We start from the raw sequence: 13,688 nt of genomic DNA on the forward strand, positions 1-13,688 counted from the left end.
CCCGAATTTGCGGCAAGGCCGCATAGGCCCGGGCCTAGGGCGGCAAAAAAATAGGGGTGGCATGCTGTCCAGCCGCATTATGGGGACGTGTGCGTCCCCATTCAATTACAGCAGCTGCGCCGGCGTTTTTTTGCCGGCGCGCAGGGGAGGTGAGGTGGGCAATAGGACCGCGCGGCCGCCTTGTCGGACTGCGCGGCCTAGGGGCGCCCGTCATCGAAATCCGGCGCTGGTTGCGGGTCTGCGTCGGTAGCGGATCAAAGTGGGTAAAAATACGGGATGCAGTTCAGGGTCGGGTCCGGGTCTTAGAAATTGGTTCCCCGCAGGACTCTATTTTAAGGTCTCATCAGGAGCTTATAGATAGAGAACGGTGCACTCAATTTACTATATCGCTACACATGTATATGCATCTGTTACAGGGATTTTAGGTGACATGGGATTTCCAATTACTTAATAATAACCCGCGCCCAGACGCCTTTACCACTTCCACTATGAATTGCAGGCAATTCGAAGGCAATGCAGCTAAATAACCGCAGAATACAATTACCATTCCATAAATATTAATTACCTCAGCTTCATACCTGTTATCCAGGTTTGGAGGCTAAAAACACTCTGTATCAAAAAGCTGTGTGTGTGTATATATCTATCTATATATATATATATATATATATATCTATATATATATATATATATATATATATATATATATATATATATATATATATATATATATATACTGTATATGTGTGGTTACATTTGCCTGCATTTACCGATTGTATCCTACCGATTGTGGTAGGATATGCAGACAATATAACCTTTATGCAAGGAAGTCTTTCATATACTGTATGTGCATCACATACAATTACCATGCAGACTGACGCGTGTCCAGGATTTAATAAGGTCTTATAATACAGACATTGCTATACTATATAGGTCATTGTATTTGTTTTGTTTATTTATTTTAATTATTTCAAATTATTTTTTCTGCAGCTTGGGGTTTAAATGAAAGACTAGACAATGAAATGGAGAGACCCTGAATTTCAAAAGTAAATGATAGTAAACTATAATAAACGCAACAATAATAAAACTGCCTCATAATAATACATTAACCTTATTGATCAGATTATTGGTGGGATGATTAACTGAAAGTGGGGTTTTAATGTGTCACAGTGATCATTGCATTAATACAATGTAATAATATGGGGGAAGTCACAGCACTAGTGGAACATATTTCTTGCCGTTGGTTGGAAATCAGTTTATAACAATGCTAATTGGACCGATAGATTCACAGTATGAGTTGAGCAATATTCCGGGAAGTGACAGGGGCTAAAGGTATTTTGTGTGGGAACAAAAGAAGCCCTTGTATAATCCGATTAGGTGTCTGCAGCTTTATATGAGCAGATAAAAGGGACACTTTGGTCTCTAGGACAGTCAGTAATCCAAGTGGGGTCAGACTGAGCAGGTGGGACACTGGGAAAAAACGTGGTGGGCACTGGATCTTGTGGTCTCTGCTGGCCCAGACCCGCTCCCTGTCCAAGTCTGCTCTTCCTGTTGTCGACCTCCTCTGCAGGCCGGTCTTGGCAAAAATAAAGGCTTGCGTGCGTCGACAGAGGGAGGCGGGTTCTGAAGGCGAGGGGGGCCCTGAGACAGCAGCCCTGGTGGGCCCCAGCCCATCATGTAAGAAATTCAGTGTTATTTTTAAAGAAATAAGAACCAAAAAAATAAGAACAAAATAAAAATAAGAACCACCAAGGCAGGGAATAGAAGGGGACAGATAAGGCTTTCAATACCAGATGGAATTACAAAACTTAAAAACACAGAACATGTGTCATGAATGCTTGGATTTCCATTCTCTTTCCTTAAGCCAAATTTTGGGGTTTACACCATTTTTAATATTAGTAATAGATTCTGCATTCTGTCACCAGATGGCGCAGGCAGGGGAGCTGCACCAATGAGCCAAATTGAAAAACTAGCCTCAGGCAGCACCAAATTGTTGCGAATAGAAGCTCCTCTCGCACTCCCTGGCCTACGTGTTGATTTCCCGGTGCACGGCGAAGAAGGGATCGCGGCACCCTCCATCTGCGCTGCAAGTAGGTAAGAAATCACTGGCACTCAAAGGGCAGGTGCAAGCACGGACAGTCCCTTGCGTTTTATTAGCAGAAAATGCAATGTTTCGGGTCAAGCATAATAAAACGCAAGGGACTGTCCCTGCTTGCACCTGCCCTTTGAGTGCCAGTGATTTCTTAATCCACCCAACTCCCCAAACTTTTACTACTCAGTGTGCTTAAAGAAGAACTAAGTAGGCTAAAAATGTTGTACATAGGGTCGCCACCTTTTGCAACGGTGGAGACCGGGCAGAGGGGCGGTGCTGTGACATCAGGGGGCGGGCTGTGACATAGGTGGGTGGGGCTATGACACAGCTATCAGTGATTGGCCGATTGTTGTGTCAATCAAGGGAATCATGCCCTTCAAAATACCGGGCTGTCTGGTTCAAAACCAGACAGGTGGCAACCCTAGTTGTACATTCTGTTTTGGGATTCTATACCAGCCCAATGCTCATATAGGCCTTTATCAGTGCAGATCTGTGTCTCCAAATATGCTAGTGATGTGCGGGCCGACCCAACACTCCTCTTCGCAGGTGGCAAATGCCGGGTTCCGGCTCTGTAGCTTCGGCGTGCATCTATAAAAGGAACCGGGGTCAGGTGCGGGCTAAGGAAGAGCGAGTTAGGGTCGGGTGCGGGTCGGGAAAAACTCAAACCACACATCATTAAAATATGTACCCAGCATCTCCCCATCTTTTTTTCTGCTGATTTACTGCACATGTTCTGTGCTGCTGTCAGTTACCTGAGCTTAGGGAATGACACAATATACTGTATATATATATAGTGAATAAAGTACCCCCTCTTGTAAAATATAAGGATATTATAAGTTACCGAGGAGTTTCATGACCATATAAAAACACGAGGCCGAAGGCCGAGTGTATTTATACAGGTCATGGAACTCCGAGGTAACTTCTAATATCCTCATATTTTGCAACTGGGGGTACTTTATTTATTATAATACACAAATTTCAATGAGTCATGTGACAGAAATGACATCAGAACTCACCGTTTATAACTGATGACATCAGAACTCACCGTTTATAAGGATATAATTTACAGGATATTCATGGCTTTTGTGTATTATATATATATATATATATATATATATATATATATACTGTATGTCATACCTCCCAACATTTTGGTCATAAAAAGAGGAACAAAAAAGTTGCTGTGCGTAGTGAGGTGAAAATGTTTTGACCACGCCCATTTTTGTGGCCACCCCCTAATTACCATGTTCATTTTACTAAATGTAGCAGGTTATGAAAGTTTGTAGGTATTTCTGTGTTTTTTTTATTACTGTTTTGCTAATAAAGGTGAATTGCCCTTTAAGCTGTGAGTCTAATTTCTCCCAAGAGACCTGTTTATAAATTGTTACAAAAGTATCTCAGTTGCACCTGGTGGCTGTTCTGGGATCTCTGCCAAAAGCCGAGATCAAAACAGTTGGGAGGCATGATATTTATATATATATATTTCAAGCAGAGCAAACTAAATTAAGAAGTAACCAGGAGCTGGAGCTAGAGTCCTGAAACAATTATCTTAGCTTCTCAACAACTGCTCAGAGCCCACTGAGAACGTCAAGTGCCACTGACATTTCTAACAAAATCCAAGATGGTGACTCCCTGTGCACAGCTCTGAATGTGTGGATCATTAATGCAACTGCTGAACCTTGGGGCTCATGCTGTAGGTTCAGTTTATAAAATATGGCATTTCTATCCATATTTTTTGTTAGGGTTTAGTTCTCCTTTAAGGCGCATACAGTATACAAAATGTAGTTTAACTAGTGATGTGTGAAAGTTTTCACCAAGTTTTGCAGCACAAAAGATGCCCATAGACTGCAATGGGTGAAAAAAATTGTGGCGCATGAAAAAAAACGGGTCCGATTCGGTTTTGACAATACAGTCACTTGTGTGCAGCCCTTATAAGTACTCTGATTTGTTATGCTTTAATAATAAAATGGCATTTATTTACATGTTCATACATCAGCATGAGGAACACAGCAGCAGCATCATTATAATAAAGATACAAGAAATCAAACCTACCCATTCTTCCTGTTTAGGAAATACAGTCTCTTTTTCAAGGACCTAAAAACAGTGCTTACCAAAAAAATGATGTAGAGAATTGGACAGAATAGGGGTGTCGTAAGGAGAATCAGGGGCCTACATTGTCCAGTCTGTACTGTTGGGAGGTATACGAAATAAATACTGCCCGTTCTGTTATAGTTCTATATATTCAGAACAATATTATCTTAGTGCAATGAAATTGAATGAATGTATTTATTGCTACTTCTTATCTTCGGTCATACAACTAAACCATCGGTAGGTACGTGCCAGCCCCTTGCATGTCTTTTGCTGGTTATTCTTGGCTATAATAAGGTGCACAGGCTTTGGGTTAGTTGTGCTGTTGGCTCCACTAGGAACAATGGTCCTGTGTTTAATGGAAATGCAGTACCTTCTGTGTAAGAGAGAGGGCAGTGCTGTGCAACTCAATCGTACACACGCAGCAGCACCATTTTCACAGCATCATAATGACTTGCCGGACAGAAGGTCTACCATTAAATTAAGGCAGGAGAGGAGGGACCACGAGCAGGCAGCATTCATAAAGTGGATGTGGTTGAATGGTGTTGGGCCGGTTCTCTGACAGTGGCCAGTGATTCATTTACACCCCTTATTCTATGAAAACAACTAAAGTGCTCAAATGGGGACTCAATGTGGCAACTTCCACTCATCTCTCTGTATATAGACAGATATATAGAGTGGAACATCTTTGTGCATACCATAAATTATGTTATCATGCTTTTCCCTTTTAAAGGAGAATTCAACCGTTTTCAAAAAAAAAAAACCTTGACCCCCCTCCCTCCTCCCCCCCCCGGAAATGCCCCTAACTTTATACTTACCCCTCGGCACAGATTCAGCATCGGAGTTCCACGCAGCCATCTTCCGGATCTTCGTGTCTTCTCCCGGCAGCTCGCCAATTTTCGCGAGTTTCGGCGCATGTGCAGTTTTCGCAAACCGGACGGTCGGTCGGTCTCCCACTTAGCTTACAGAAGACCCGGAAGATGGTTGTGTGGAACTCAGATGCCGGGGTAAGTATAAAGTTAGGGGCCTTTCCCCGGGGGCAGCTATGCTGAGGGGGGGGAGGAGGGGAGTCTACATTGGGTGGAGGTAGGGTTTTTTTTTTGAAAACGGTTGAATTCTCCTTTAAAGGAAACAATACATCACCTCCCACTCATATTCAATACAGTTGTGTTTGGTGCACAATGAGCTATATCCTTATACTGGGATGCAATGTGGCAATGCTCCCATACATGTCTTAATACAGATATACAGTGAAGGTTAGTTGAGTGTGCAAAAAATCTGTACCCTTGTACTATACTGCATAAATTCAAACATGCAAAGAAGAAAGGTTCAGCGCACACAGGGAACTATAGCCACTGTATTGTCTAAGAAATGTGCAGTTCACACAGTAGATCACTCTATTCTGCCTGTTATGAATAATAAAGTATGGAGGTTCATGAATACAAATCATGTATTGGGTGTATTGGGGTTATCTTTTTATGTTTCCACTGTAGGGTTCCAAACGGTTGCTATGAACTTCCATCATAAGCTGAGATGTCTCCCACGGAGCTGTACATAAATAACTACTGGACGATGTTCAAGCCTCCAATACATTGTCCCCATACTCATATGGACTCAGAAATCATTAGTGCATTAAAATATGAACATGCTGTATAGTGGCTATTGGCTGTGTTAGATAATACTTACATTGTAATTCACATTAGTCATGCACATAACAGCCCATTATGTGATTTCTCTATGTTGTGCTAACCCATCCCCCACCCGCCCCAACCCACACATTGTTCCTCTATTGGAATGTTCTTCTGCATAGATCATTCTATAAGTAGTGTGACAGTAGAATCATTCTGCAACGTGTTAGTATCCCATCCTTCATATTAGAGTCCAGACATGTAAGAGCAAGCATTACAAGAGTATAGACTACAAATAAATAATAGGATCTGTTGTTTGGTAGGATACGTTTTATATAGAGTTTCCCAAAAAAGTTCATTGAAGCTTCTTGAAGTTTCCCGATAGGTCTGAAGAACCTTTAAAGAAAAAAAAGTTGGCGCCGTCTCTTATAATGTAACACCAAATTCATGGAGAATGAGAGGTTGCTGGTTCTTTTGTTGCTCTTTTATCCTGGTCCTTTAATTTTAGTGAGCTTCCATCCTTTATATTAAATGAAATTCATCAGAAATTCTGTTGGAAAAACAAGACCAAACAAATGAGGAATTACACATTTTGTAACCCAATTGTAACTGTGAAAACTGAAATGGAAGCATTCCAAACTATTTCTCTAACACACTCTAGACTTTTTTTTACTTTAAGCCTCACTTGATGGTCCAACCTTTGACCAGGGTCCCCTTATGCCATGAATCGGTCATTTAGCCATAGTTTGAGGAATATTGAGGACAATTTCCTTGGTCTTGTGATTTTATGGGTTCTGATTCAGTTTGATCAGCTGAATACTAGAATGGATTTGGAATTCTGCTGAATCCAGGAAAAGTGGACCCATGTAGCATTAGCCTCATGTTTGTTGGTGCTTGATGAAAACATCCAGACTTTACAACTTAAAAAATAATTACAGTTTTTAAAACCTTTGTTTGTACAGTATGTTGGTTATATGTTGGATTTTACTGACATTTGTAGACCAGAGGTATCAAGGACCCATACTTGAGGGATGCACCAAAGCCATCATTATTGGATTTGGCCATAAATGTAATTTTCCAAAAAAAAAAGTTTGACTGAATACCAGAGTGAATCTGAACCATAATTTGTACTATTCAAATTTAACAAAAACATTTCAAAATTGATGAGCTGTGAACAAAAAGTTGTCACCTTCAGATTTTAAGGTCACATTAAGTAAATCAGTTGGGTTTGTCAATGGAGTTACCTTAGCATTATTCTCCTGATGTTTACTGTCAGAGGACGTTGAGGGTATAAAATAACAGTGCTCCGATAAGTAGACTAGTAGATGACGCCCCAAGAGGAGCTATACCTAAAAAATTCAAAAACAACAAGGTTAAATGAGAATACCATATGCTACATAATGCTTGAAACATAGTTGAATATTGCAGTCTGCATCTGAATTGTGATGGGATCGAGGTGTTATGTTGATGACGTTATGAACTTGAGTTTTTTCAACTCCAAAGATTTAGCAACATTGGCTTTCTGTCACTACATTTGATTTATCATATGACTTGTCCTTGAACATACACATTTCATCCTCAAACACCATTATTCATTTAATTCTCACTGGTCTCCTCACCTTAACTTTGCTTACATGAATCCTTCATGGTCCTCAGATCACAGCTCCAACAACCTTTCAGCCCTCTCTAGAAAATGTCTATTATTGTTCTCTAACATCCATTCATCCATGAATATAATGTCAACTCAAACATTAAGAGTTTTCTTCTAGCAAAATGTCTTAATTCTATCTCTAAGCATTGCCTCCAAACCAACTTTAACCTCAGTCATTGTCATTGACCAAAGGCCAACAAAGAGATAATTAAATCATGCCCCTCTACAAATGTATTTCAACCTCTATTATCAGTTTAATAATCCTGGATAGGTCCTTGCCATGTTTTGCTGTTCCCATAGATCTCTACTCTGAACCACAAATCTACAGATTATAATAAAAATAGTAATATACTAAAAAAAACAACCAAAGATACTAAAATAACAACAGTTAATGAAAAATGCAAAGTAAACCAACTGCCAAATTAAAGGAAAATAAAGACAAATATAGTGATACATACGAATTTTAACAGTCTTTGGAGCCATCAGAACATGGAACTACAAGTACTGATCCTACAACTGGAATGCTGGTGTGCTGTTCTATGCTATATACTGTATATGTTACAGATGAAAAAGATTAAGGGTTATTTTTTGGGGAAGGCATTCACCAACAGAAAGGTATAGCAGTTGAGTATATGCAAGTATGGATTATTTTCTTGCTGCGTCTCAAGAAATGTGTATATTTAGTAATAATTTCCATTATACAATTATGGACATTATTTTAATGAATATCGTTTATCACAGAAAGAAGGTTTACTATATTAAAGGAGATCATGGTGACCCATAAAAACAGCATGGGGTCCTATCTTTATGTCTTTTCACATAGGGTGTGAATACCTAATGCAGGGTAACGGGATAATTGACAATCTTGGCATCTTTTGTCTTTGCTGTAAACCCTTTACTGTCCAATTTGAAAACAGCTATCCAGCCTTGATTAATGATATTTTAGGTCATATTAGTTCCATTCCAGCTCTCGGCAAGGGTGTATTCATATTTTTAAACCAAAAAAATGGACCAGACCCCCAAAATGCGGACTTAAGTAAAGGAAGGGGTGGGGGTTATAAATACTTTGCATCACTGGTTTTTGTTACACTTGAAAAGAATTCTCGAAACATGTTATGTAACCTGTCCCAAATAGTTAAGCGCCCTGTGCAGATGGTCCATTATTTGGTTTGTACAACCCTTTTATTCATTGTTATTATTTAGACATTGCTTCATTCCTGAACTGTCCATCAGTATCTGCAACTCAAAACTTAAACCGTATACATTGTTATACGTTGAACGTATACGTTGCTCCACCTTGCATTTATGGGCTGTATCATGCTCCTACAACACACTATACAATAAAACATAATGTTCAATACTGTTCAACAGTGCCTACAAATTTCTCAACCACACATTCTTTAAATAGGATAATAATAGACTATAGATCAGGGGTGTCCAAAGGAAGATCGGGATCTACCAGTAGACCTTGTTGGTCAGTAGATCTCAAGACACTCGTGAATAAATTTGGTGGCAGGCACTCAAATAAAGGCAATCTTCCAACGAATTGTAGTAATTAAGTAGAAAAGATTTATTGTGTCCTCCGTGTTTCGTGTTACAAACACTTAATCACAGGCTTAAGATCAAGACACTGTCAAAAATCAACTTCTCTAAATCACCCACCTGTTTCATGCTTTTCATTCACATATTTATTACAATAAAGTTACATTAGAAATAGTTGTTTGTTAAAGGAGAAGGAAAGCTACCAAAATTAATGCCAATAGATTAGCCACAATAGGGCAAGCTAGAACACTATATTTATCCTGCAGAATGCTTTACCATACATGAGTAAACAGCTCTAGAAGCTCTCTGTTTTTTTTTAGGATAGCAGCTGCTATATTAGCTTGGTGTGACATCACTTCCTGCATGAGCCTCCCTGCTCACTCATATCTCTGGGTTCAAATTACAGTAGGGAGGGGGGAAAAGGGAGAGAGGAGCAAACTGAGCATGCTCAAGCCCTAGCCCTGGAGGTTTATGCTGAAAACAGGAAGTCTGATACAGAAGCCCATGTGTACACAATAGAAGGAAAGAAATGTGGTAATTATTTTGACATAGGACAGCAGCATTACTTTGAGGGTTTACTGGTCTATTTATATAGACCTTTTTGATAGAGCTTACTTAATTTTAGCCTTTTCTTCTCCTTTAACTATAGCAATATACATTTTCTCATAAATCAATATCTAAGTAATATTTTCCATGGAACAGAGTGCTAACAATGCTTTTATAGATGTAGATCATCATGGGACAACATCACAAAAAGTAGACCTCACATTAGTAAAGTATGGGCACTCCTGCTATAGATTATAGAAGCACAATAGCAATCTGTATACATTTAGCTTCCATTGTCTACATATCATACCTACCTGTTGGGGTTATAGAAAGAGATGTAACATGTTGGCTGGGAGCAGTAGCATGTTCTAGAAAACAGGTATCACTATAGACATTAGTAGAAGTTGTGATACTGCAGCCTATGGGTTAGCTTTTTTTTTTTTATCAGCAGATAAATTCCCAGTTTTACCCTGAGATTAGTTGGAAAAATGAGAAGATAGGAAGAAGAAATGGAAAAGGCCTGAATTGTATGAAGAAGAAACTGAAAGCAATCTATGGAACATGTCTTTATAGCAAAGACAAAGGAAGGAAATGTGCAAGGTAGGAGGTGAAGCCAAGAGTTTTTGGTGATGCATAAAAAGAGCTGAAAGACTGGAGCGCAGAAGGACAGAAATAAGCAACTGAAGGCAAGGAAAGACCCAGATGTGGTTTAATCTATCATATACAGTCAAGTGGTTTTCAGCTAAAATGAATAGTCTGCATCAGCTACAAAGAGTGGCAAAAGGTAGAAATCAACAAATGAAGACACAAACATGAAAAGCAGATAAATAAGGACAGGAGGTAAGAGGTTGTGATAAAGATACCAATAAAAGTATGGAGGTGGCAAGTTGGACATGTACAGCAGATGGAGACAATGGACATACATGATAATGGATGTTAAAACAGACACATTCGGTAACAGGCATCTACTAGTATGCATGCAAACATAACATGTTATATGGAACACAAGGGTCCCTAAGGGTAATGATTCACAGGCATTTTGAGCACCCCAATCCTTTCAGGGAGAACTAGCATGATCTAAATACCCTTCCCCACCGACAGCGTCTTCCAATTGAACCAAGCAGAAATGGCAATCTTATGGCACATTAAATTTGCTTGAGTATCACTCAAACTTGAGGTCAGTTCCCTATTCTCATATCCAAGAAGAAGTTGCTCAACTACTGTATATTGACTGTCTTATGTAGTTTTGAGTATAAGCTTCTTATCCCACTGCCAAATGTTTTTTTTTTCTTTTAAATGGGGGAGAAGATGTTTATTATCAATGAGATATTGAAATCCTTTTGTGAGGCTATAAAATCACAGAGCAAAAGTTTTACAACTTGATAACAATGTAAAGGTTTTTATTTGTGCCAAAGGCTAGTCAATGTTTCATTCACCTGCCCTTTATCAAGCCTTCATACTTTTGGAACACACTCACTTAAATCAAACTTGTGTAACACACTCAGTTATTACACTGATTTAAGTGAGTGTGTTACACAAGTATGTGCCAATCCCTGCACTGGCTTCCACTACTCTTCAGAATTAAATTCAAATTTATGACCCTGACATTCAAAGCACTTCATAACTCTGCCCCACCCTACATCTCTGAACTCATCTCTATATTCTGACCAAACCGCTTACTATGCTCCTCTACTGACCTGCTACTCAACTCTGCTCTCATTACCTCCTCACATACTCGCATTCGAGACTTTGCAAGGGCTGCACCCCTCCTCTGGAACTCTCTCCCACGGTCTGTCCGACTTTCTCCCAACCTTTCTGCTTTCAAGTAATCTCTTAAAACGCACTCTTAACTACCAAATGCAACACCACATACAGTACTACATCTCTCACCCACTTAATTCTGTTCTTGCCCACTCCCACACCTTGTGTATTATTCCCTTCCCTTTAGATTGTAAGCTCTTTTTGCACAGGACCTTCCTCACCTTTTGTACAGTATTGATTGTGATGTATGTAACTCCATATGTTCTATGTATGTAATTCATGTGATTTAGTTGTATAAAACACATTTACTTTACAGTGCTACGAAATATGTTGGCGCTATATAAATACATGTTATTAATAATAATAATAATAATAATATGTAGGCTTGCTAAAGAGCAGATACCCAAAATGTTGCCTAGTATTTGGCTCAAATAAACACTTTTTCTTTACCAAGTGCTGCAGTGCATTGTTTTCAGTAGCTTTTCCTTATAAAACATACCATTATGCCATAGTCTTGCCATTCCTGCTCAACAGAATAGAAAGTGGCTGCAGGCAGGAAAGGGGGATTATGATTACTGCAGCTTTGCCCATGAGGAGCGGGATCTAAATTCCACCTGTGTGCCATTGGCCTTAGATTCTCCAAAAAACTGTTTTTATAACTTAAGAGTCCATATACAGAAATGACAATCCAATCGTTACTATTGCTGTTTATTATAAAAACGGCAATCAATTTGGCTTGCTAAGTTTAAGCCTACAACATCGAAGAACAGTCAAAAAGTCTTATCAAGTTTTTTTCATGTTTTTGTACCGTATTTATTTAGAATATGTATATTATACATTGACAAGCAGTCATTTGCCTTCATTTTAAGGGGAAAAACAATCATATTTGAATTAGTGGCATGCAAATCTTTGGCAAAATGTAAGTAGCAAACCACAATTGTTTATAGTATAGAGACACTGGTCTTTATACTCACCTGCCACCTTAAGATAAATAGCGGAAACCCAAACTTATTGTTATACATAAACATGCAAAGACTGTACATACTCTTTGTATTCTGAATACAATGATGAAATCAGGGAATCATGCTTTTTTATCTTTATGTTTTACCTACCTGTTGGGGGATTGGTAATAGATGTTAGGTTTTGGTTGGGAGTAGTTGGATTTTCTAGAAAACATGTATCACTAGAAATATTAGTAGATTTTCCGGTAGTTGAGAATAAAAGACCCATACAATGAGACCCATTTAGCAAGCTCCATATAACAAGCAGAGACAGTAGGGCATCAAAGAGAAATTATGGGCCATTATCTGAACGCCACAGACTTTGGAAACATCACAGTGTGGTCAATCAAAAAGTGCATTTGAAAAAAATGGACCCTGCACAAAGACACTGAGAAACAAGCATGGGAATGAAAGTACAATTCTAAGAAGAGATGGACACTGTAGCAGCAGGGGAAGCATGTGGCAGGATTGAAGAAGAAGAAAGACTTGGTGCATCAAAAGGAAGAAATAACAAGACAAGGAGGAAAAAATAATGCACCATTTCTGCCAGTTTTATTAGTGTATAAAGCTTGAATATTAAATAGAACGTGGCTATATTCTCCACTATGTATCCACACATACAGCAAAATGTTTGTGTGGTTTTCAAGGTAGACACAGACTAGTTGGTCTAGCGCATATTGGCATTTTATCTAAAAAGACAATAATAGAACTCATTATGGAAAAAATCTATGTTAGCTATAAAAGATATGTCTGCTTATGTGCAAGGCTAACACTGTGGGTGGTACAAAGTTTAATAAACTAATGTGGTCACTACCGGGCCTCTGGGTTGATTGGTCAGATCACTTGGCAGAAAGGCAATCCTGTACAGTTTGATCCGTTTTTTATTTAGTTATTCAGTGCAAGTAGGGGTTCATTGGTGGACTCAAAAACACATAGGGGCAAATTCACTAAAGTGCGAACTGGCTAACGCTAGTGCAAATTCGCCAGCGTGAGGTCATTTCGTTACTTCGCCGATTTACTAACGGGAGCTGGTGTAAATTCGCTAGCGAAGTGGACCTACTAGAGCGCTACTTCGCACCCTTACGCCAGGTGAAGTTGCGCTATGGTGAAGGAACTTAACTACGCTAATTCACTAACTTGTGGATTTTCATGAACGTTGACTCTTGCGCCAGACTTGCCTTCGCCAACTGAGACCAGGTGAAGTGCAATAGAGTAGATAGGGATTGCTTCAAAATAAGTTGAAATTTTTTCTAAGTCCCAAAAAACGCTGGTGTCTTTTCCTTTTTTAAGGCTGAAAAAGATCGTACACTTGGGGGTACCCTCCTGCCCCCCTACATTTCCTAACATATGGCACCTAAACTATACAGTGGCCACATGTGTAG

The 13,688-nt window shown here is 39.3% G+C and overlaps 1 protein-coding gene across 5 annotated transcripts in view; it reads right to left on the minus strand.

Moving 5' to 3' along the window:
• Positions 1 to 5,518: 5,518 nt before the first annotated feature.
• LOC108697770 (carcinoembryonic antigen-related cell adhesion molecule 19) overlaps positions 5,519 to 13,688 on the minus strand; it is a 38,968-nt gene continuing 30,798 nt past the window's right edge. For 2 of the 5 annotated variants that reach the window (XM_041571581.1, XM_041571582.1), the window contains exons 4-7: positions 12,418 to 12,471; positions 9,859 to 9,912; positions 7,050 to 7,154; positions 5,519 to 6,355 (exon numbers count right to left, since the gene is read on the minus strand). In XM_041571581.1, coding sequence (XP_041427515.1) covers positions 7,078 to 7,154; positions 9,859 to 9,912; positions 12,418 to 12,471 — 185 coding nt within the window. In that variant the 3' untranslated portion in view covers positions 5,519 to 6,355; positions 7,050 to 7,077. The remainder of the gene's footprint in view (positions 6,356 to 7,049; positions 7,155 to 9,858; positions 9,913 to 12,417; positions 12,472 to 13,688) is intronic. The other 3 variants (XM_041571584.1, XM_041571583.1, XM_018228133.2) reach the window with 3 other exon arrangements.

Source organism: Xenopus laevis, chromosome 7S (genome assembly GCF_017654675.1).
Source record: "Xenopus laevis strain J_2021 chromosome 7S, Xenopus_laevis_v10.1, whole genome shotgun sequence".
NCBI classification, from domain to species: Eukaryota; Metazoa; Chordata; class Amphibia; order Anura; family Pipidae; genus Xenopus; species Xenopus laevis.